The sequence below is a fragment of the Drosophila elegans genome, unplaced genomic scaffold, assembly GCF_018152505.1.
Source record: "Drosophila elegans isolate 14027-0461.03 unplaced genomic scaffold, ASM1815250v1 contig_149, whole genome shotgun sequence".
In the NCBI taxonomy this organism is placed as follows: Eukaryota; Metazoa; Arthropoda; class Insecta; order Diptera; family Drosophilidae; genus Drosophila; species Drosophila elegans.
In genome coordinates, this window is record NW_024545513.1 from 13,448,612 (window position 1) to 13,474,651 (window position 26,040).

The window sequence follows — 26,040 nt, forward strand, 5'->3', positions numbered from 1 at the left end:
TTGCACAAAAAGTCCAGTTTAACTGCTAACCTAGCACTTATGCATTTACAAATGAGTTAAGGCTTGAATGCCGAAACAAATTAAGGCTACTGATTTAAAGTAAATAAAAAAGTAATTAAATGTCTAACAAAAGCCAAAACAAATAAATTACAAATAACCCCTGTGGAAAAAGCGCAGATACTTATTGACTTTTATCTGTAAGCTATTAATGATTATTTTGCGATTCAAGCAACGAGAATTAATGGCCTTGCCACAAACAAATATTAAATATTCAATGATTTTTGGCCTTGTGAATTATTAAAATTAAATGCTACTCCTCAAATCCAACAACTGGACGGGCCATTATTTTGATGAATTGATGCTTTTTTATTTATTTTCTCCCAAAAAAATTGACTGTAAGACAAACAAGAATCCGCCGAAGCTGCAGTTTCTTAAACTGTGCAACTTGACCAGAGCTGTTCAGTTTCAGTCAATTTAAATTTGATTAATATTATTATTTTTATTATTCGTCCCTAACATCTGTTCTTTCTCTCTATCTTGCAGCTCGGTGGATGCCACGTGGCGAGGTTAAAGGTGAGTTGAAGACATTTTAAATATGCTGCACCCATCTAGGGAATTGCCCGACGGCTGAGATACAGATACAGATACAGATACAGATAGGGATGCCCGGCTGTAGATACAGATACATATACAGCTACAGATACAAATGCCGGGCCAAGATACTCATCCGAGACAGCTGTCTTGGCATTTTAAGTGACTGGACTCCACCTCCCAATCGTTTCTTTGGCCCTCCTTTGGCCCGCCTTGCGATAACATAAGCAATCGACCCAAAAACTTGGTCAATTGGCAATAAAATCAAAAGCGAAAAAAGTTCAAGAGCAACGACAGCCTCTGTGGAAAATCTTGGGAGTGGGGGTATGGGAAATGGAGAAAAAACTGCGGGCGAGGGCTGGAAAAGTTACCCGACAAAGTCCAAGCGTGACTGGCATCGGAAAAACCGAGGCGGTCGCCGTTCGAAAGTCCAAGTTGGTTTATAAAACGCTTTGTACGCTCAAACAGACACAGTAATTGGCGATACACCATGGCCAACATACACACACATACACATACACACCCAGACCAACACTCACACACACGCCCTGTCCGGTTTTGTGATATACCCCTACTTTGTTTTACGTGGCGGCCGGCGGTAGGCTACAAAAAATCTAGACATACTTAACAAATGACCGACAGTTGGGTGCTCTTTCGTAAAACAAAATAATATTGTGTTTTTTTACAATTTCTTTTTTGGCGAGAAAGAAACAAAATTTGTAAAAAGATTAGATTAAAGTACTTATTTTGTTCCAAAAAGTTCGTTTCTGGAATAAAGTTACCTTTGTCTAGCATTCCATTTAGCCAGTAACTGCCTTTAGCTACAATGGTCAATGGATATCTTTTTTAAAGGTTAAACAATTATTTGATAATTAAATTGACTATAGTAATTTAACAATCATGTTTATTTAAATCTAAGTTCATAGTTATCATTAGAAATGTGGGATTATTAAGTCCTTTAATGTTTTTAATATTTTTTTTAAAATTATGAAACATTAAATAACCCTCTCCTAGTTCCCATCTTTCCCAAAAAGAAATCGTATATGTTCACTTAGAGCTAGCGTGAACTGCATTCCCATGGACCCAGCTGCCTGCAGGGTATTGGGAAAACTTTGGCGGCGACGAGGACGCGCCTTTCATAAACTTTGAGTGTTTCTGTTGCTGGCATGCACTTACTACATTCCGCTCTTCTTTTTCCAATTTTCCCCCGAATTTTTTGGCCTCACTCGCATTTATTTGTACTACGCTCAGCTTTGTCTGTCCCTCTGCTTCTGCTTCTGTTTCTGCTTCGGCTTTGGCTTGTGCTTGTCGAGCGCTTTCTTCTGGTCCGCTCGTGTTCTTATTTATTTTTTTATTGAGTGGCCATCTTGCGTCTGTGTGCTGGCATTTTAGTGAAAAATTATTTATTATAAAATCCACCAACGAAATTATGAGGGAAATTTCCGTTCTTTTGGCCACTGCTGCTGTGCGGAAATTTATTTCGCATTCGCTGCCCAAACACTATGTACTCTATAGTTATATATAGTTCATAAATGTAGCAAGTTGGGATTGCATTTCAATGCAATAAGCAAGTTTATTCCTTTGCCGTCCCAGTGAAGGAAGAATGGGCAGAAAGGCTAAAAGTGGAGCAGACTGAAGCGAGTGCATACTTGAAATTCGGCTTCGTTAGCAGCTGGCTTTGAGCTCGCATATTTGGTTTGAGTCCGGTTCTGGGGCCCAAAATTGGTTTTCCCAGTCATAATCCGATGCCAGCCTGCCAAAGTGCCGATTCCCTTAATTTTACACATCCCCCAAACTCTTTCGAGCAGCTATATAGCAGACATTCAAACCGATGGGCGATGGATTTTATGGAATTTCAACTGGACTTTCGTATGGCCCAGAGGCAAGAAGCTAGATTGCCACTACCTGTTGTTTTACATTCAGCTTCACAGAGCACAAGTTGAAACCACTAAATTTGGAAATCCAATGTGCAATATTTTCAGAGTAAATTCCAGAATAAAAAAATTCAGTTTATTTGCTTATCGTTTGACCAAAGACAGATAAACTAGATTTCAAAAGTATCCCATGGCTTTTGGTAATCAAAAAAAAAATATATGGACACATTTTTTCAAAGTAGGGTCAATTTCAATTAAGTTTGTAGTATAACTTAAGCATTACCAACTGAACATCTGTATATGTATAAAAGTATGCAACGAAATATTTTAAATATAAAATATAAAGTGAATACCTAACATAATTTTTGTACTGCATACTTTTAGGCACCTATTGAAATAGTTATGGCACCATAGCAACCTCTTATATACATATAAATCAACAAATGTCGCTTCCAATTAAAGTCCACACTTATAATTTTAAATAAATGTAAAGAGCAATAGGGTCAAAAAGCACATTGTGGTATATTTAAAACACAATTAAACATATTTTTGTCAAACAAATTCAGCTTGGATTAATTAAAAAGGAACATACAACTATCATGGCAATGTGCCAGAAAAAAAACTCATTGTTAGCTGTGACACATGCACCTGATGTCCCATCGTATTTTTTTTGGCATCTGACGATGCAAAATCAAATGTAATTTCGCAATCAAACAACAAAGAGCGTCAAGTGCGATTTAATTTAATTGTTTGTGAGTGCAAGGGTCGCTATATATTGATTAATTGTAAAAACGCAAGCCGCAACAGAAGAGCTGAGTGCACTAGCTTAATGAATTTGCACTTCATCGAGCGTCACAAAGAAGTAATTACCTAATGCAAGGGGGGTCGGCCGAGGTGGGTGGGCGTGGCACATCCTCCAACCGCAAAATCAAAGCTCCTTTCTCAGCGTCCTTTTCGCCTCAAACAGACAACTGCCCACACCCACACACACACACACACACCAACAAACAAGCAAACCGGACAGCAGGATCACAGGATGAGTGACTGGCTGACTGGCTGACTGGATGACTGAATGTCTGGATGACTGGCTGACTGGATGACTGGGTTTCAGCCATTCTCATCCTGCTGGCCAGCACTTGTAGCCATTCTCCTGCTAAGCAGGCCAACACCAAAGCCAAATGAGTTCAGCGCCCGCAGGCAGAGACAAAAGGGGGGGACAATGGCAAGGGGATAGAAGTGATGCTAGTACGATGGGACAAGGCGGGAAAAAGGGGGGTGGAAAATGCTGGGAAAAGCCAAGGAGAACTTGGCCAAGGACCGCATCATGCTGGCCATGCAGAAAGATTTAATACCCAGCAAATACAACAGAATGCTTAAATACCATCCATAGCACCAACTAGAAATGACCTTAATTATTAAGTAATGACACATCAGCCAATTAGATCTATGATTATATGCAAAATCAAACTAATTTTTACTTACTGTAAATACAATTTAAGGTAATTTCGTATTACTCAAAAACAAGTTCTTAAAAAAAGTATGAAAAGAGTTCCACATTTACTTTATAAACTCAAAATTAATCATTGCATACTCCTAGACACCATATTCATTGTATTCTGCACAAAATATAATAGTTTCAATCAAATAATTTCTGGCGTTTCACATAGAAAGTTGAAGGCATTAGAATTCGTTGTTGACCTGCTGTATTAAGTGCATGACTTAAAGTTTAATAAGGGCTGATACACAATTTCGACCTTAAACTTAATCTTCATTTTGACATCTGCTAAGAATATTGCATTTTAATGACATGCAAATCATCATACTCAAGTGTCTTACACAAAAAGCTTGCACACAAATTCGGCTCGAATCAGAGTGCAAGAAAATGCATTGGGCGCTTTTCTTTGAGGTTGGTTGGACCCCTAACACCGCAGTCGCTCTGTTTTCCCCTCAATTTTCCCACTTTCCCGCTTTCCCACTTTCCCGCTTTGCCGAAACTTGAGCTGCTAACGAGCGGCGAGTCGAGCAATGATTGCGGTTACTTGCTGGTTTTCGTTTCATTTTTCATGCCACTTCTTTGGTGGCTGCATTTCCGTCGGATCGGTGCAGGGTCAACTGGACTGGCTGGAGGCTCTCGGAAGGTGTTGGCTGAGTCCGTCCCTCGTCCTTGTGACGTCCTGCCGTCCTGCCGTCCTGCCGTCCTGCCGCTTGTTAAGCACTTTAAACAATGTGGCAGCCTGGCACTCGTCTTGTTAAATTTAATTTTGCCACTTGCCCGACCAATGACAGGGCACAAAACGAATTCCGACAGCCGTCCGAGGAGTGAAATGATGCATTTGCGATGCACACCCACTCCTCTCTCCGCTACACAGACAATTTGTCAAATGAATTCCGAGTCATTTTGGAGAATTGCATAAGCAGGAAAAGCGGTGGAAAAGCAGGCGGATAAGCAGGCGGTGAAGCCAGCGGAAAAGCAGAGCGAAAATGCCAGGCACCAGGGACACTTGACATGACACTTGGAGTGGCCCCGGGAATCCCCGGAATGCAGCAAGGCAAAATGTTTTAAATGCATCTCGCTTTAGATATTACCTGGCAAGTGGAAGCTCGAAGGTGAGAAACACTGCGCCCGCATTGTTGCGCGCTGCAGCAGCGTAAAATTTAATTTTCCAATTAAATGGAAAAAGTTTTTTTTTTATTTTGCCTCCATCATCCCAACACCCTCGCCTCGTTGTTTGTTGTTGCGAAAAGTTTGTATATTTTTTGGCCATCAAACTGACATCGGGGAATATTACAAAACCCCCAAAACGCAGCGGGCGAGATAAAACATTCAGATGCAGCGAACAAAAAATATACAAACCCCCTGACCACTCCAGCGATTGCATTTGTTTTGCGTATCGGATGCACAAACATTTTCAGGTCCGCAAAAAAATGTTTTAAAAATATATACGAATATATATGTGGCAGCCGAAAAGGAATTTGTGAAAATATATTTAAGCACGCTATGCGGGTGGACCTAGCAGATGGCCTGGAAAAACGAAAATGATTCGAGATTATACAAAATAATTGAAGTTATAAGGCAAAATTAATCAAAATAAAAGGGCAAGCTTAAACTGGAGCAGTGCTTAGCCAATTAACGCAAGTAAACGAGTTGGATATCGTCAAAAATATCTTTTTTAAATAGGGTATTATTACTGTGGCTATTTCTGAGCCTAGTTTTCTTAAAAATTGCTGATTATTAGTCGTTCCTTTCAAAAGCTGGGAAATTTGAACTTTCAAACAATCTAGACATATTTATTATGGGTATATTTATTTTTAATTTCCGAATTAGGAAACGTATTAAATAGGTTGCAATTTTTAGAATCATTTTGAAATTTGTACAATAAAAACAGCAGATATTTACATAATATAATAATTATTTTTTAAAGTATTTCTTCAATTAGAAATAGGGAACTTTTTTTAGTATGCCTCGAATTTTTTCCGAACGAATACACCCCACATTTTCGATAGTATTGCGATGGTCAATCGCGAATTGCGAATGCGGGCGCGAAAAGTTGGTGGCGCATATTGTGATTACCCCAGGGGTGCCCCCACATATATGCCATCGATTAATTAACTATCGTAAAAATTGTTTGGTCCGCGGAATTCGCGGAAATTGTTTGAAAATTCCTGGAATTTTTATGGCAAACGCAAGGGCAAACGCAAAAAAAAGGCAACACTAAAACTCCAACGGACTTGAGCTAATTCCGAATAACCGTGAAAAGTTTTCGACACTTTAGCAGTAACCGTGAAATTTGTATAAATCGCACTTGACATTTTCTCTGCGCATTTTTCAGCTCAACTTTCGCCATAAACTAGCGAGGGGAGAGCGAAGAGTTCGCGACTTGTCCCACATTAGCCGGCAGCAATTGAAATTAGTGCGGTGGTCGGAAGGCGACTCCGCTTTCGGGGACGGATGGTGGCAAAGTTTCAAGTTTTTCGCGTATAACTTTGGCTGCAATGTGGCGGCAAATTGGACGCTTGGCAAAGACCGAAAATTAAGCGGCCAGCCGCAAGTCATCCGCATTCCCCTCTCCGTTTTTCTCCGTTTTCCAACGTTTTCCAGTTGCCATTTTCCCCTCCCCCCGGGGGGCGATCTCCGGCGAACATGTCCAACTGAATTCAAGTCGCTGACGCTCAATTTTCCGTTCTATTTGGTTGCCACAAGAACTCAAATTCATCAAGTGGTGAGAAGTACGGCGGAAAATTGCCAAAAACTAGAAACTGGAAGTGGCCCTTTCCATATTAAGGACAATCTGTAGTCTATTAACGTAAGCTAAAATTGTACATCTCTATAATTATGTAATTAATATTGGGACGAAACATCTATTGATATATAGAGTTTTCAAATACAAGCACGATATTTTCTTGTTAGTATAATGATGCCTGTAAGATTAGCTTATAATTTTATAAAAAACAACTTTAATTTGTTTGAGGGACTTTACCAATCCAACATAATAAGAATAAATCATTATTGATATGGAGCCGCAGAAGTCGTGGGGGTATTGAAATCTCTTATAAAGGTGCCTAAGAGTATGAAACAATCTATTTCAGTCGTACTTTTAGGCATCTTCACAAATAATATTTAAGTCCAAGTGTTTTAAATTTTGTTTAAAACTGGCAAGCACGCTTTCCATTATTTTTCCTTGTTAATGTCAATTTGCAATGTGATTTGTTTAATATGATTTTACCAGGGACCGGAATTAAGAATTTTTTTAACCCAAGAAATGTATCTTTTTGCTTACCAATTTGACGTTTAAAAGTAAAACTCAATGTAGTCCTTTCAAATAGCTGTTATTAGAGGTCCCTGGATCTCACTTTATGTAAGCTCTTAATTGTAACTGCTAATTTTGTTTTAAATGTAAGTTGCCATCAAATCAAGATTAACAGGCACTGTTAAATTAACGGGCGATGAAAATAACCCTTTTACTTCCGTTTCATTCCTGTTCAGCTTCCGTTCCGTTTCGCACAGTTCCGTACCGATTCATTTCCTTTAATTTCGCTGGGGGGGTAAATAATTAATTATGCAGCGCCCCGAGAACTATGCAACAGATATCGGTGGCGGGCCGCTCGAAAAAAGCAATGTGCCGGGGGCAACTTTCGCTGGGCGTTTGACGTTTCGCTCGGCAAAAAAGTTAAATGAGTTTTTATAGGGGTAACATCCCCTCCCTCGGCTCACCCCCAAAAACAACCACCCCCAGAACCTCCGCCCATCTCTAATTGGAAAAAGGCGAACGTTCGCAATGACAATACAAAACTTTGCAGCTTGGCGAAAATTGAAATAAATTTCCGGCAATAACAACAACACACAATAAATAACAATGAACAAGTTGGCAGCACCTTAAGGAAAATGGGGTTGCTGGGGGTGGTGGGTGTAGGTCGGTTTGCGGCCATTTAAAACTTGATTAAGGCCCTGAACGATGACGTTAGTTGATGAGAACGCGGCGAGGAGCGAGGAAAGTGGCCATTAAAAGGGGGAATGCCTCCACTTTCACTCCGAAATTCTTATATTTGTCCGGGGTTTCGGGCCACTCTCGGAGGCCCGCATTCATGTGGGCCGTTAAATCGCTTTAATTGCCAATTTCCGGTTAAGTAATTAAAAGCGTTTTGCGCCCGCCCCCCCACGAAAATTGGTAAGAGAGCTATTAAATGGGAAAAATATTTCTCGTTGCGATTCCGCTAAAATGAATAAATTAATGTGCGCATGAACGATTGCCTGATTGATTGATTGACGCGGCAGAAGCGGCAGAAGTGGCAGCAGCGGCATTCGGGCCAATGTGCTCGGAAAATTGGAAAAGTTTTCTTTGTCTGTGCGGCCGATATCATTTTATGTTTGCCTTTAATTTCTGCGGCCGGCCACGAATGGGTTAAACAAGTTAATTCGGGTTAACGATTGCGTGGCTCTTGGCTTTCCATTATTTTAAATCTTGCGGTCATTGCTTTTTTGTCTTTTGTCTTTTTTTGAAATGGCAAAATTAAACGAAAATTGCTAAAGTTATGTTTCAGGTTTCTTCTTGCTGACTTTGATTGGACTCGAATGTATATATTAAAAACTGATGAGTTTAAGTGAATATATTGCTAGAAAGCATTTCATTTTATTACATTTTTAAAAATTTAACTGTGAATATAGAGCACAGTTTTAAGGTATTGATTTAAATCCTAATAAAATACAATATAATTTTATTTATATTTCACAGCCCCAATACATTTCCATTAAAAGTACGAAAATATTAGCAATTATATTTTTGAAATCGTAATTCAAACCAAACTGTTAGGGAAATAAACGAGGTTAACATGCATGATTCGCCCCTTGTTCCACGTATTTTCCCCCATTTTCCCACATTTTCCACTGTTTTTCCACCACTCGGACCCTTCGCTAATTGAGTCTGCCGTCCAAAAAGAAAAAAACCCCAAAAATTCTAATGGGTTTTTCTGGACTGCTCTCGTGCTTAACGTTTAATTGCGCATATTTTCACGTTTGCTCATTCGCATATTTTGGCACTGCAATAAATACAAAAAATAATTAACTCATTAAATAAGCATTTGGCGGTGCAATTGCGGTGGGCGGGTGGCTGGCTGTCATAAATATTGCTTAATGTCTTGAACAGTAATGGGGGGACTTTGGGTCAGGTAATTTTTGGCCACTAGGCCGCAATTAAAGCCGAATGCCGGCACATGGCCAGGCATGACATCGTCATTATCGTGCCGAACAACTTGCGGCAATAATAAAAGCATAATTTACAATATTCATTTTGGCCAGAGCGGGCCGGAGGGGCCCATTGCCTTTGCCAGCCACTTAATAATTTAGTTAATTAATTTTCACACTGGCCACGCCAGAAACTTTTGTCCGCCTGCGAAACCCTTGCACTCAATTAACATTCGGAATTATTTATCTAAATGATCACAGAGCCAGGTAAACATATATGTGAGTTGTATATCAAATGCGGAATGTGCAGGACATGGAGCAGGAGCAGAACGTGGAGCAGGAGCAGGAGCAGGAGCAGCCAGGACCAATGTAGAGACAAGGACAAAACACCGACAACCACAACGACAAATGCCGCCCATTGTTGGCATTTGCAATTATTCATACGCCACGTAGACAAATGTGCTGACAGCCCACATACACACGCACACACGCACACACGCCATGCTCACAGGACATTCCTGCTTAGATTTGTTGCCTGCTTGTAATTGTCGCAGATAATTAAGTTGCCTATACTCGTAAGTCAGTCCCGAGTTTGCCTCAGGTCAATGGTTTTGGCCATTAAAGGATCAGCCTGGCAGAAGGGGAAATGCGAATGCGAATGCGAGGGGAAACTGCTTATGGACTGCCAGTTGGCAGCCATATTTTTACCAACTTCCCGTTTACCAGGATCCACATGTAATTGCCGATTTCCAGGTGCACAGAACAAATTAAGGAGATTTTTGCTCAAGGATAAGAGGTTTCTTAACCAGGCAGAAGTAGAGCTCCAAAAGCACATAGATGTTTTTAGAATCATTAATTTGTGTTGTAGTTCAACTATACAAAACCTCCTTATAATAAAATAATTATTTTGCTTATAACAAAGCTAAACTTTTATATATATTTTTTAAACAAAAAGGTAATGCAAAAATGGACATGGAAAGATAAAGAACAAATTAAATGCACACTTATAAAATAATGGAATAGTAAAAATAAGTATCTTATTATTAAGTTCAAAATTAAATGCCTAATATATAAATTAAAATATTAAATATTATTATTTATTCAATGTCTTACGATATTGTTACCTTATAGAAATCCTAGACTAACCAAATACAAAAAGCTTTTGAGAACCACACCATTTCCTCTACTCGATTTCTGTTTGTGTAGTCGGGTACACAAAATTTCGGCTAAAGCCCTGCTAATTGAGTCGGAATCCGACAGTTAACAAGACCCGTTGAGCCACCAAAGGGTTAAGCAGCAAAGGAAGCGCCAATACAAATAAATGAGAGCTGCAGAAATTCGTTTCCTTTTTGTGCAAATTAAAAGTTACAGCTGCAACATTTTTCTATCATCTCCGCTCGTCGGTTGTCGGATCTTTGTCTTTTGTAGCTATTTATATTTACTGCCTGTGTCGGCCACGCCCACTCCAAGTAAGCCTTTTTTGGGGGCTTATTAAAACCCAAGAAGGCAGCGAGTGGGAGCTGCAAAAACGGGCATAAGATTATAAACAAAGTGCTCAGTTTTGAGTCTTTGTGAAATATTAAAACACATAATTTACAAGGCGGAGTGGCAGGAAAAGGAAAGCGAAGCGCAAAAAGAGGACCAAGGCAGAGGTCCTGGGGCCGAGGACCAGGAACAATGGCCAGATTAAAACGCATCCCGAAGACAAAGCCAGTGCAATTTGTTGCCAAAGTTCACAAAAAAATGGATTCGACCAGAAGCTGAGCCAAGGAGTTCAGGATACATGAAAGAGGCCACTGGAAAGGGCGAACATTCGGAGTCCTTTGCAGTGGTAATGAACACTTTTCGGCTGCACCATGGTTGAATTTTGGGAATGAGGCTTGGGAAATTTTTAAAAATGATTTAATTGTAAGAGATATTACTGTTTGCATTATGCATTATACCATTGTTTGTAGCAGTTTTTGTTTAGTTGAGTCTTAGGATTATTAAATTCATTTCGCTTTCACTTAATCTGAATAGCCGGTGCCACAGAAATCATTTGTCTGTTGAAATTACTTTTAAAGTCCCTTTTAAAATAAATACAAAATAAAATATATCTTTTGCTCAACCTACTTTTATGAGTTTTTTATATAATTGCCTCTGCATCATAGGTCATAATGTCACTTCAAGCTAAAGTCTTAAGTCTACTCAACTAAACAAACACAATTAGAGCTTAGCATTAACGATATTGTTTTATAATTGTTTATTAGTTGGCTCAAAAATTAAGCCCCAACCAAGAATGGACTTCCGATTGATGTTAGGAAACGAGTTTCTTAGCAAAGGCAGCATATTAACTTGGCCAGGTGGAAGCTCCACACCACCTGTTGGCCGCTCCAAATACGGCGTAATCTGGTTGTTGTGTTGCTCTTGCCATGGTGAAGGATTTGTATTCAGCTTGACAAGGGACAAGGGACAGGGGATGGGGGAGAAAGGACGCGGGACACAGGATTCAATTGACCATGCTGGGCGATGGCTTCTCTTCTTGTGACCGCCACTGCAGCTGCTGCAGTTTCCAGGGTCCATAAATAATAGGCACTAAGCATGTGCTCCGTAATCCGCCAGCAGTGTCCGAAAAATAGGAGAAAAATAGTGAAAGAATATAGCCAGAACACAGCACAACAATCCAGTCCAGTCCACTCCACTCCGCTGGCAGCCACTCCACTCGACTGCACTCCAGTCTCTTCCACTTTCCCACTGCGCTGGCTTTCTTTCGGCTTGGAGTGGCCAAAGGTGCAACTATTTAAGGCACTAAGACTGCCACAAGGCAAGCGGAACAAGTGCACTCAGAAAAAATGCACTCTCGAACGAAGAGCGTTCAAGGCTGATAAGAAGAAACACTTCAAATTGGAAAGGCCGAGGTTGTTAAATTTCACAAGGAATTCAAAAATTAAGCAATCATGCAATCATGTTTAAGAAGAACAGTTTCTTAAAATTACAAATTAAAAAAAAAATGTATTAAATTTTATATTTAAATGTATTTCAGATCCATTCAGAATTAGGCCATCACACATTAGAAATGAACAAAAAAGGTGTCCGTCATTAAAAAATTAGTGTTAACATATATTAATATATATTTAAGATTTTGTTGTTTTATAAAAATTGTTTTAAAATAGTTTTTCTTTGTTAGAAATATAGAAATATTTCGAATACTTAAGATATTACTCAAGATATAAGCAGACGATGTGGTATTACATTTGTAAGCTCTTCACCAATTTTGTTCCCTTGCAAGAAGAAAATTAATTTAACGTCAAATGCAGTACTTACTTAGTACAAGGGAGGCACTTTTGACTCAAAGGGAAGCACTCTTCTTAGAGTGTAAAATAGCCTCGCCTTCTGATTCCGGTGGGGCAGCGCAGCACAGCACAGCAGAGCGCAGTACACAAAAGGATCAAAGTTTCGCCCTGCTCCTGCCCCTTTTAATATTAAATGCTTTGCCTTGCCATGCTCCCTGGGACTCTTGCCTCCGCTTCCTTGCAGATTTTCTATATTTTTTGTGGGCCGGCTAAAGTTTTGCCTGCCTGTTGGGCATCTTCTGCCCCTTTTGGTCGGGCGGCGGCGGAAGCGACCGTAAAAACTTGTCAAGAGTGATAAATAAAACTATAAATAATTATGCTAAATAATGAGCCGGACACAGAATGCCAAAACGCTGACAAAATCTGGACAATGCAACAGAGCAAAAAGCGGTCTAGGACGGGGATTATTCGAAAGCAATCAATCAATAGGGCATTGGCAAATCCTTGTGTGTGTAAGAATAGCTCGTACTTATCTTTTTGGATTTTCGGACTCAATATATAAGCTCGAACACTCCTGGACATTTTTTAAAGTAATTTCCACCCCTGATATGTTTATTTCTATTTTTAGAACAAAAGTTGATTCTGTTTAAAACCTTAATACCTTAATACATTATATATTTATGTGCATTATGTGTCGTAGCTCCTATTTCAAATCGTAATATATATATACCCTGGAATATAATGGTCGAAATGTGGAATGTCATACACCATTGAATTCGTAACAAAATTTCCAATCGAATGGCATTCACAGTTAAAATTTTTTCAGATTTTCAAATTTCTGCAAAAAATGATGATGTACCCCCTTACAAAAAATCCAGAAACTTGGACAAAAATAATTTTTTTAAAAAACGTCTTTCTAAATTCTGTTTTTGTGTCAAAACAAAATTTATTGTTTTAAATTGATCGGGGACGGATGGTATAGGTTGCTAGCTCTTCAAAATAGCAACTCTTTTGACTTTGGATCTTATTTTGGCAAAGTTACAACAAAAAGACTCTTCAGAAATAATTTTGTTTGAAAAATCACAAAAAACACATTAAAAACTTGGTTTTTGTGTCAAAACCCTGGGAAATAATGGTCAAAATGTGGAATGTCATACACCGTTGAATTCGTAACAAAATTTCCAATCGAATGGCATTCACAGTTAAAATTTTTTCAGATTTTCAAATTTCTGCAAAAAATGATGATGTACCCCCTTACAAAAAAGTCAGAAATTTGGACAAACATTTAAAAAAAAAAAAACGTTTTTCTTAATTCTGTTTTTGTGTCAAAACAAAATTAATTGTTTTAAATCGATCGGAGACGAATGGTATAGGTTGCTAGCTATGATCATGAATTGCCTTGAATTTCGTAGGGTTTTTTTTAAGTGCACTTTCGGCTTGTGCTGACCTCGTCCGCTCCTCGATGGCTGGACAAATGTGGCCTCGTTAGCGGCCTGGTCGGTGAAAACGAGTTAATCGAGGGCCGCAAGGACGAGTGGGTGTGTGGCAGAGAAAATGGAAAATGGACTGCGGAAAGCGGAAAGCGGGCTGGACAAGGGCGCTAATTGCGTGGACATGCCAAATGTCGCACCTGACCTGGCCAAACAGGACAATCGGCAAACTGGCGGGCAGGAAAAGGATCAAGGATGGCCACTATGGCTGGTAGGGAATAGCACACAACAGGGGCTGGGATGGCAAATAAACATTAGAGAAAATACAAGAGGGGCGGGGGAGTGAGGCAGAGTGAGGCAGAGCCACATCCACAGGACACAGGCACATCAAAGGGCAATCACACGTGGCTCGTATCCTTTTTTCGCACTTGTCCCCGGTCCGTTTCAGCCCGGCCAAAGGATGCATACCAGAGCAGGGGCAAAAAAACAAACGAGCTGGCCACAATAAAAGCGCAACACGTAATTGTTGTTGCCATCTAATGGCCGATCGAACGAGACGGGTGCAGCTGAAAAGGATAATAGCACGGCCAGGATAATAGCACTCGAAAGGGCCAACAAAAGGAAGCGAACGATAAAACAATCAATCCAAGGAAATGTCCCTATTTGAAGGAACATAAACATATGCCTTAAAGTGATTTCGTTAATCCGAGAGAAATTCGCAGTCTATAAAATAATGAATAATGATACTCCAAAACTGATATTCCCCTATTTAAACCACTAACTTATGGTTAAGTTACTTTAATGAATTAAATGTTCATTAAATTGATTATTTTTATTAAAAGCGCTTAACTTTTCATATTGTAAATATAAATCTTTAAAACATTCTGACCAAAATTAATTAGGAAGTATAGTGCAAAATTCCAAAAGTAAATTCAAATTAAGCTATAAGTTGTTGTACATCGTGTAAAGGAAAACTTTTTAAGTCCCTTAATTTTAACAAGTGATTTCCCACTAAGATTGTCTTTTTTTTTGTTAATTTGCTAAATGACTGAAAGCGCAAAAAAAAAAGGAAAATGACAGAAACCGAGTTCGATGTCCATCGACTTGGTTGGCTTCAGTTGGCAGTGGACCAGGGAAAATAAAAACAAGAGCCAGGACCCCGATGGCCAGCAATCTGCTCAGTGGTAAGTGAATTAAGCGGCACATTCTCCATTCGCCGGCATCACTTGGCCAAGTTAAAGGTTGTAAAAATGTCCGAGCTGCGGAAAAGGGACCATATAGGTATGTGAGCGGAGAGTGGAAAGTTGGCAGACTTGTGGCTGATTTTTTTTTAAGTCCTTGGCGGAGTAGTTTCACCTGTTGGCCTTAGGAATTCTGACCTGTTTCGACAAGGGTAATGATTCATTGACTAATTAAGTTACAATTTCAGTCAAATAAATATTTTAAGCAGCATTACAGCATTACATTTAAAACATAGATTGGCTAAGTAACTTTTTTAAACCAAAGACCTTGTGTCTTTTAAGTGAGTTCAAAAGCTTAAGGCCATCTGATATAAATCATATATCAATACAGCAATTTGAAGCTAGAACAAATCGTGCTTTAAAATATATTGAAAATATTCATACCTATAATGTGATTAATTTAATTACAAAATCTACTAAGAGAATAGTCAAATGAAATATAAGTAAAATAATTAATATTTCCATATTTGAAATACCTAAACTCCGCAAAGAATTAGAATCAAAGCGAAAGATTTTTTAATTGGATATGCTTGGACTTACAACGTTCTTTTTTTTCAGTGTGTGTATACATTTTTTCTTGCCTTTTTTTCTAGTTGTTATATGGTTTTTCCCCGCTTCGTGACCGCCAATGCTGGCGGTTTCGAGTGGTGGGCAAACACGGACATGGCCGCCGGATCGGCAAGTAATCAAAGCTGGACACGAAGCTCGAGGCAGTCGTCCTGGATGTTTGCGCTGCTCTTTGGCGGTTGATGGTTGATGGTTGTTAGCAGTTTCTAGTGGCTGGCAGCTTGAGGGCTAGGCCTGGAACTCGTCCTGCTGCGCCGTGACCTCTGACCTCTTGTAGGGCAACAGCTGCAGCGGTCGGTCCGGCTGCTCCAAGCTGGGCAGCGGTATCAGCACCTGGCCGGTCCTCCGCAGCGGACTGCCCTCCCTGCCGCTCAGGATGTCCCGCTCCAGCTGCTCCTCGCGCCAATGGACACGGCGCTCCCTCTTCGTGCATACCGGTCCATTGCTGGTCGGACTGGAGCGGACACTGTGGATGCTCAGCGCACTGGCTGGCCTCTGTGGCCACCGCCGGGACAGGCTGCCAATGTCCGGCAGACTGCGGCAGCTGCTTAAGCCACTGCCTACGGCGATGTTGGTGGTGTTTGCCGTGGTGGTTGCCGTGTTGGTTGCCGTGGTGGTGCCGGTCTGGCCGAAATGCGGCTCCGGGCCCCTGGCAAACAGCTCCACCACCCTGGGCAGCTGAGCTTCCTTGGGCGCCGACTTGAGGCGATGCAGCGTGATGCAGAACTCCTTGAACCCGTGCACCGTGTGATAGTTATCCGCCTGCTCTCTAGTAGAGCCACCCAAGCCCAAGTCCAAATCCAAATCCAAATCCGCGGAGCCGTTTAGTCCGGTGGCGGAGGCTGCCTGCCGTGCCAGGCCCAACTGGGAACCCTCGTCCAGCCGATCGATGGCCTCCTGCAGGTCGGGATCCAGCAGCGCCACCTCGCGGGCGGTGCGAACGTCGTGGCGCCAGAACTGCTGGTGCCGCTCCACCGCCGGCGCCACTTCCTTGATCCGCAGCACCACCACGCCCATCAGCCAGACGCACACGATGTTCAGCAGTGTGAGGGCCATGCTCACGGCCGCACAGATCAGTAGCTCCATCGGTAGCCTCGTCGAGTACGTGCTGTGCCTCTGCAGGCTCACCAGCAGCTCGTTGTCCGTGGCCAGCCAATGGCAGCCGATGGCCAAAGCCCACAGCAGTCCAGCATTGACGGCCGGCGGCAGGAGGGAGGCCGAAATGGCCACGCCCACCAGGGAGCCCGTATTGCCGCCCAGCACGGCTATGGCGCCGGCTGCTCCCGAGGCCAAGGCCGTGCAGACGCCAATGGCCAGCGAATGGGTGTCGCAGCGCGAGACAATCTCCTCGGTGAGGCCGGCGGAGATGGCAAAGAAGTGGCCAAAGCCACAGACCAGCGCTCCGAACACGAAGCCAATGAGCACGGAGACGGCGATGCCGAGCAGCTCGTTCCGCAGACCCAGCCATTGCAGCTCCCGATCGCCGATCACCGAACCGAAGATGGCCGCTATGATGGGCCCCATCAGCGGTGAGATCAGCATGGAGCTGGACAGGAACAGGAAGCTGTTCTCCACCAGGCCCACGCACGAGAGCAGGGCGGCGGCCAACAGGAGCACCACAAAGTCAAAGGTCAGGGTGGCATCGCGACGCACCTGCCGCACCACCTGGTTCACATTCAGTCGGCAGCGCACCGAATCCATAAAACTCTGCCATCCCTGGGCCTGCTGCTGCTGCTGCTCCTGCTGCTGCGGCGGGCAATGCTGGTCGGGATGGGGGGGCTTGGTACGGATACGGGTTCGGGTTCGAGTTTGGGTGCGGGTCTCGGACACATGGGTGCCGGGGCGCTCGCCAACGCCCCAATCCTGGAGCGTGCAGAGCAGACGCTCGTACCGCTCGTCCTGGGGCAGATCGAAGCGGGCCTGGAGCTGCCTGCCGGCCACGTCCTGCGACCAGAAAACATCCTCCAGCCGCAGCTCCTCGGCAATGGCCCGCAGCAGTTGCTCCAGGCTGGCGTCCTGCCTGAGGTCGCGCAGCTGCAGGGCCCTGCTCTGGCGATCCGGCGGCGGAATGGTCAGGGCCTCGCCGGCCATCTGGTCCAGGCGATGGCAGCGCTCGCATTGGGGCAGCTGCCCCAGGGGTTTGCCCTTCAGCGAGCCACCGCAGCTGAGGCAGCAGCTGTTCAGGCGCAGCTCCTCCGCTTCGGTGGGCACTGTGACCACCACACACACGGCGGCGTTCATGGGTGTGAGTTACTCTGAGGGTGTGAGTTTGTGAGTTTGTAAGGGGGTGTGATCGATTCCGATGTTGTAACTCTGGCCAAGATCACCAGGGTATCGAAATGTGGGTGTGTGAATCGGATCGAATCTGAAGTGATTCGGTCCCGATTTGTCTCTGTGAGGCTACTGCGTTGAGTTTTTATTTGTCAGCAGGTGTGTGTGTGGATTTAATTTTCATTTGTTATATTGTGGTTGCTATTGAAGTGCCTAAAAGTAAACAGCTAAATCTGCAACGCTGTAAATCTATCGCACTTACGAGCTCAAAATTTATTGTTGCATATTTTTGGCCACCTTTAAACCGCTTTTCTTTTTCTTTTTAATTTTTTGAAAAATTAGAAGTTGATCTTATATTAACTACAAAATATATACATCATTACATTTAGAACTATTATAATGTTATATTAAGAATGAAGTGTTTGCCACTCAATGAAATTATTCCTAAGCAGACTTTAGTGAAATTTCTTAAATACGTTTTATTTTCTTCTTGCTTATTTTTCTTTACACAAGTCAATATTTTTCTATTACTTAGACTTATTCAAAAATACAAATCAAATTGAAAACAACAAATTTAACCAAATTAAAAGCAAATCATAGGTTAATTAAATTCAAGTCAAAAAAAAACTTCCTGCTATTTAATATATTTTAAACATCCTTAGTTAAAGCTAATCACGAGTTCTTGGAAACCAATATGGTGGAAATTGAATTTGTGAAAGCTTCCCACATAAAAGTTCTCGCGGAAACTCGCAAATTAAATACCCAACTAAATTAACTACAATAATTGAAGGCCCTCACGCCCGCTGGCATAGTTTCTAAATATAATTGAATTGCCGTGGATGGCTTCGGCTTCCACCAAAGCGTTCAGAGGTTTCTCTGATCCGAGTTTCCTTTAGATGTAGCCCCCGGAAAAGCGTCCTGCGTCCTGCCCGCCCACACCATCGCCTACTTTCCGACTAAGCCAAAACTCACATCAAAACAACGGACATGTCCGTTGCAACATCCTGATGATGAGGACGCCCCTGCGATGATAGAGTTGATGAGAATGATGAGGATGATGATGATGGACACTGCGACAGATGCGCGTTTTATCCTGTTTGCACGCGACTGCGGATGCAGCTAACCCCTGCAGCCCACAACCCCCCAGTTAGCCCCCAGTTAACACCCTAAAACCCCACAAAACCACCCCACCCCCAAGCCAACATTTTCCTGGCGCTGCTGTCTGCGTTTGTTTGCATCCGCTGCAGTGGCTGCTTTGTGGAAGGTCCCCCCCCCACTTCCTCTAAAAACGACCGCCTTTCATTCCCCCAGTTGCCGCATAATCGAAACAACTACAGCAGCTATGAAATACAAAAAAAAAAAAAAAGAAGCAGAAGCAGAACACACGCAGCCTGGAGGTGCAGGGCAGCCAAAATGTCAACAATCTGCAACAGCCATGAAATATTATGAGGCTTTGTGGGTGGGGAAAGTGTGGACACTGCTGGCGTTTCGGCAGTAATAATGCACCACACGAAAGTCGCACGAAAAACGCGTGGAAAATGTAATAAAAAGCGCAGCAAAACCCCCAAACAAACAAACACACACATATATACACAGGTACCGACAGAGAGATGCACTGACCCACACATAAGTGGTCAAGCATGCTTCCTCTTTTTTGAAGGATGTACTCTATCTAAAGGTAAAAGTTCACTAGTAAGTTTATTTGATTTTATTTTGTTACATACTTATTGTACGATTTAAATTTAGTGCCATTTAATATATTTTTAGTTTTCTTGTTTGCTATTTAACTAACAATTATTACTGATAAATATACAAATTTAATTTATAATAATAGAATTTACTGAGAATTCTGATATCTGAGAAGTCTTAAAATTTTGTCTTTTCTTTTTATTTTATTTTATTTTATTTTATTGATTTGCCTTTTCTTAAAAAACAAAATCGCTGTTAAGCCAAACCCTTTCAAAGGGTATTTAACGCTTCGATTCCGCTCCATTTTTCGAATTCCACATTTTTTTGGTGAGTTGCGGCCAGCGAATTCCTGGGGTGTCCATTATCTAGCAAAGTTTTTTGATGCTTTCCTTTTTTGTGAAACCAACGTGTTTCCCATCTGCCATTTTGGAGTTGCTTTTCATAAGGGTGTACACGGCGATAAATAATGTATAACATTGTAACATGGCTATTAGCTGGGTAGGTTTTAACAATACTTTGTGCCATGCAAATTAGTCTTATACTAAAATCTTGAAGTATACAATAATTATCTATTAAGAATCCACTTAAAAGTTTCTTACTTTTTACATACTTTTCGGCACGATAAATGGTCAGCTGGTATAAATATCTACAAATGTGCGGCTATCATTAGTTATAAATATTTAACGTATGTAAAAAAAAAAACGATTCACATTTACAACAAGCTTATCTCTCAGCTCATTTTTTTAACTGGGACATTAACTGCATATTGAGAAAACGACCTCTTTTAAGCTTTATTATATGGCTTGTGCCATTTCCATCGTTTCGGATATAAAAAATTTCATAAATTTAGTTAATTGTCAATAAAGGAGTTTATCTGCAGTAATAAGATTTATTTAAAATAATTTTTAAAAATATCTCAAAAAAGATTCTTAATTACTATTAATGACATATTTTCTCTCCGTGTAGCGAGGCATGTGTGTCCGTCGAGATCAAGCGTCAAAATTACATTGTTGGCATACGCTGCCTTTTTCTGGCCCCAAGTTTTTTGTGCCTCTTGCAGTCCGTCTGCGCCACCACTACCGCTATTGCACTGCACGTCTCTTTCTCTGCCACATATGCCCCTCTCCTTCCAGCATCCTCAGGCTGTCTCCCTCTTGTTCGGTTTGTTGTTGTTGCGGCTCCTGTTGCTCGAAATCCTTGCCATTGTCTGAACGTTTGCGATTGTATGCGTTGTTTTTTGGCCATTTTTTTATCCCCGCCCAACGACTGTCCGCAGAATGTGTGGAGGGGGGCGTGGCAGAAAAGGGGCTGGAAAATGGAATGGGTTAAAGGGAGGGAGGTGGGGCTAGAGGACGCAGGACGCAGGACGCAGGAGTAGCGTTGATTGTTGCAATTTCTCGTTAAATTGAATTCGCTCGTTCAATGCGAGAGCCCAGGGATTCGAAGTGCGAGCATGGGATTGTGGATGGAAAATCGAGGAAATCGCGGGGTAATCTGGACAACGCGGGGGAAGGCGGGGGAAACGGCGGCCTCGAAAATTGGGTGGCAAACAAGGTCCTGCAAGCTGCACTGCTTATTTATGACAAGTGGCCAGAGACAACGGGCGCATGGCTTTTCCGGCCGGACAACGGAAAACGGAAAACGAATGAATGCGACGAGGCATTATGAGATTGCTGGGCTTTGATTTTTCCCCAAAAATTACACAAAACACAGGCGGCTCAACACTCTGGTTTTTCCCCGCACACTTTTTCCAGCCGCTTTTTCACATTTCCCCCCGGCCTCCTCCTCCCCCTCGAACAGCTTTTATCCTCAATTAAAAAAGCGAGCCGCGAAAGCAATGACTGCAAATGGTGCAAATAGCCCGAGGACAAAGGACTGTGCAAATATGTCCAACTGCACGGAAAGAAAATGGGTTACTTATAGATATTTATATGCTTATTTAAGGTTAATAAAACATTTATTAAAAATTATGATCTTTTATAATCTTTTTCAATAATAAATAAGCAATAAATGTAACAAAAAAGTTTTATTTTTTTTATTTTAAGTTTTTAATGATATACGAAAAAGTGTGTGTATCGTTAAAAATTAAGGCACAAATTACACTTGTTACACAACAAATTTGCATCAATAAAACATACTTTTCTAATCGATTTTTATATGCTGAAAACGTATCAAATCGTTCTCAGTACCAGTTTAATGGAATTCGTCCAGTCAATTAGGAGTAATGACTTTAACCCATGAACTCCAAATTTTGCTTAATGAACTATGGTTGAACAAGTTCGCTCAGTGTAGCCGAGCAGTCGCGGGAATCAGAGATAATGACAGCAGCAGTGTAATCTTGATCTGAGGGCTGCAATGATTCATGACTCGTCATCGCATTGTGAGGCACGCTTAATGGTTGACGCCATGGGTTAATTGATGACAGCTAGGCTCAGTATTTCCCGCTTTTCGCCCACGAAAATCCCCGATGGCCCATTGTGAACTGAACTCTGCCGAGTCCCAAGTCCCAAGTCCCAAGCCCCAAAACCCAGATTGTGGTAATTTTCAAAGTGAACCGAACAGAGCAGTTTCAGAATTATGCTTCGCATTAAAATGCAATTCACATTTGTTGCCACTAATTGAGATGCAGTTCGAGGGCGAACGAACACTCGAATTTTGGCCGAATGATCGGTAAGCATTTGGGTAATGAGCTGACTAAGGGCTTAGGCAGATACAGGGGATATACAAAGAGTGGCAACTGGCACTAAAGCCCAATCTTAGCCATTCCAATTACTTAACTGAAATGCCCAATGGAAGCGGAAGCGGAGGCAAAGTGGCAAATAAATAAGGTGCAAACACGTGTTAGCAGTCGGAGAAAGGAACGGAGTGGAGTGGAGTGGAGTGGCGGTTGCAAACAGGAGCAGGTAGCAGAATGCCCGACGTTATCCTTATCATTGTTATACTTAAGTTAACAGCAGCTTAAGTAAGCAAACGCACACGAGCTTACGCCAGTAATCAAGCACACACGCCCTCAAATCTTGGCTTTTATGGTTGCCGCACAGTGGGAATAAATGGTATTAGTTTGTTGCGTGAACAACGATATTTTTTTCATGGCGGCTCATTGATCTATTAAATATAAATTGCTTCTAAAGTATATATAACTTAATTAATTTTTTTATAAAACTCGTTTAAACATTTTTTGAAATTAAAACAAAATCCTGCTTAATTTAACATTTGATTCATTTCAGTAGAAACGTCTTAAAAGGTTTATTTACATTTTTCATACTAACAGCGCTTGAGCTTTATTTTTTAATTGTCGCAAAACAGTTTTCTATTTTTCAAAATATTATATTCCACGAATTTTGGCATTGTTAATAACTTTTTAAATAACTTGGGAGAAACTTTAAAAAGTAAAAAGTCCGCACTTTCAAATCTCTTTTATGTAAAACTAGTTTTTGGGACTTAACCGCCTCCTAAAAATAAACCGCAATTGTAAAGAAAATATTTTCTCCGGAAATCTGTTATCCTCCGAATGATTAAATTTCACGATATTCGCGAATACAGTTTTATTCTAATCAGGAAATTACCTAAAAGCAACCCACTGTCCCGGAGGACTGAACCCATTCTTACCGCTCCCCTCGAGCGATTGCCTCCGGCAGAAGACCTGGCTTGGGGTAAGGTGGAAGGGGCAAGGGGGGAAGGGGGGTCGGCACTTGCCTCATTTTGTGGCAGGCGCAAATCCCCATAATCAGAAAGCTTTTGCACTTTAGTTGTGTTAGTTTCAATTATATAAACAACGGCAAGGACGAACAGTTGGCAGTGGAAATGGCAGCCGAAGAACCAATTACCGCTTGATTTAGCACACGCACACGAATGCAAACACAGTTACGCACTCACACTGGCACATTCGCACACCAGCACCCACACCCACTGGCAATCACACACTCACAATCGCAATCACACTCACATGCATTAGCCGTAGAGCCATGACAAACTTATTGAGATTCATTGAGCAGATTGTGATGCTTCAGTTCAGTGGCCATGGGTGGCTTAAAAGGGGGCCAAGGTGGCTAAGGGAGATAAGAGGGGTAAGGGGAAGGGAGGGGGCCTAAAAGGAGAGGGCAAAAAGTGGGCGTGGCTGGTTTGTGGGCTCTTGTTGGCTGGTTTGTTAAGCAGACAATGGCTAATGCTTCAACTGGTAAATACAAACACAAATATGTATGTACACTGAAAAACATTGAAGGCATGGATGTGTTTTTGATCCAACAGTTGGGGAATACATTTTAGGAACTTCTAAAAATTTAATTTTTTTTTTTATTTCAAATGTATTGAAACCTTATTGATATTCCTAAAAAATTGTTTTCCATGTCCATAAATCTTATTTATAAATAAATTGTATTTAAAATACAATATAAATATCTAAACAAAAGCTATTTATTGAAACTTCAGACACTTAACTATAAAAATAGATAGTTCAGTATAAACTTAACTAGTTGATCCGTTTAAAAGTTATTAAGTGAACACTCATTAGCCACAAGTAGAATATTATAAAAGAAATGGTGAAAGTTAAATTAAAAGTTTTATATTAAATGAAGGCACTGAGAAGCATTTAGTATTTTTTCCACCACTGTATGTGTGTTTACGCGTATGTGTATGGCCGGTTGTGTGAGTGGTTTGTTTACTTTGCATAAAAGCTCAGGCATTGAAAACTAAAATACTGCACAACACATTGAAACTTTGTATTTCAAAGCATTAGGCGCCGTTTCATTTATATTTTATGCAAACACAGATAAGAACGCACACAGACAGACACAGCTTGCAAGCGTTTAAGTGTCTGTGTGATTGTGTGTGCACTTGTACTTAATATTTAAATAAACAGAAGTTTCCTTTTACCATAGCACAGTGGGCCATAAAGTTCGTTTTTTATTTCAATTTAAAGTGAAAACACATTTTGAAACCTACATAAACAAAATAATTGGATTTTTTTGATATAACAAACTAATGTTAAAAATTGGTTCTTCTTATTTATTTTTAATTTGTTAAAAGAAAACTTTTATTATAACGTACCAGTAGGTACCAGAATAAATTGGCTAGAGATATACCCACACTTAAAGATTTCAAATGTCGGTGTTCACGAATCCGAACTCGAACAAAAGTGACTACAATTTATTGTATTTAATATTTTTTTTTATTTAATGTTTACAATTTTTGTATAGGACATTATCAGCTTGATTTTACAAAGCCTAACCAAATATTGTATAAAACTTAAGCTTCAATGATGTAAACACTTGGACAAATATAAAATAAAACATGTTTTTGACAGAAAAATTTAATTTCGCTGACCACTGTGCATCGACAGGCTTACAAAAGACACACACCCATACACATCTAAGCCCATTTTCACATCCCCTTTTCTATTTTTTCAAGGGTATGGCAAGCATTTTACAGTTGTTAAGAGTTTTATGGACCAAGCCATCTTGATTTCCATTTCACCATTTATTGCCAAAGATGCATGGTTCTCATTCAAATTATAAATGGTCTGAGTGGCTTTTTTGCTGTTTAGTTTTGTGTATAGCACTTAATTTATTATAAATTACATTAATAAAACGCTGGTTTCTCGACAATTTAAAACAAGTCCTTTAGCTAGAAAGTACCTATATTCAATAGTGAAAAACAATTTTTGTTTGAAATGAAAAATGTTACCTCTATCAATTGCCTAAAAGTATGCAGCAGAAAAAACCAAGCCCAAACTGCGTTCCGCCACTTGCCCACAGATGGCGTGCATGTGGTGTGGAGTGCGGGTAACATTGCGATTTAAATTTCTAGCGAAGGCAGGTGTTAGTGGGCCGGAAACAAGATGCCACCGCATCTCCATCTGCTTCTGCATCTGCATCTGTATCCACAGTCAGCTCAGCTCAGCTGCTGCAATCAGCGACTAATGCAGCTCGTTAGGCAAACACACAGATGCTGGCACACATGATTTTATTCGCCATGTTAACATGCCGTCTGCATATGTTTGCCAAGGACATTTCTCGACAAGAGACTGACGAAAAAAAAATAAAAGGGGGGAAGGAAGTTTTGGAACTGCTGGGAAAAGTCTAAATTTTCCTAATGCCATTTCTTTCGGCAAACAGACGGCGGGCCTCTCACAACTACAACGCCATATTTTGGCAGATATTTTTACATATTTTGTTAGTCACTTCGCAGTCTATAAGTGTGTGTGTGTGTGTTTACCCCCCTCCTCTCCCATCCCCACAGAGCCTGTGAGCGAGGACTTCCTGTAGCTGATTTTGTTTCCATCTTTCGAATTTTCGGCCGCCCTTTTATTCGATTCCAGAATGGATTCGTCGCGGACTGGCAGCTATCGTTCGCCAAGCCGCGCTTTTTTTGCCTTTCGCTGCACTGATAGTAACTACGTTTCAAGATTGTGTGCTAAACAAAATCACA

The 26,040-nt window shown here is 41.2% G+C and overlaps 2 protein-coding genes across 2 annotated transcripts in view; one reads left to right on the forward strand and one right to left on the reverse strand.

Moving 5' to 3' along the window:
- Positions 1 to 26,040, forward strand: part of LOC108140862 (chaoptin) — a 169,526-nt gene that overhangs the window by 79,254 nt on the left and 64,232 nt on the right. Inside the window, 1 exon segment of the mRNA XM_041710734.1 lies at positions 544 to 573. The gene's annotated coding sequence lies outside the window, so the exon portion shown is untranslated.
- On the reverse strand, positions 15,537 to 18,045 carry LOC108140865. The gene has a single exon (XM_017263856.2). The coding sequence runs from the start codon at positions 17,893 to 17,895 to the stop codon at positions 15,883 to 15,885; it is 2,013 nt and encodes a 670-aa protein (XP_017119345.1). The 5' UTR covers positions 17,896 to 18,045; the 3' UTR covers positions 15,537 to 15,882.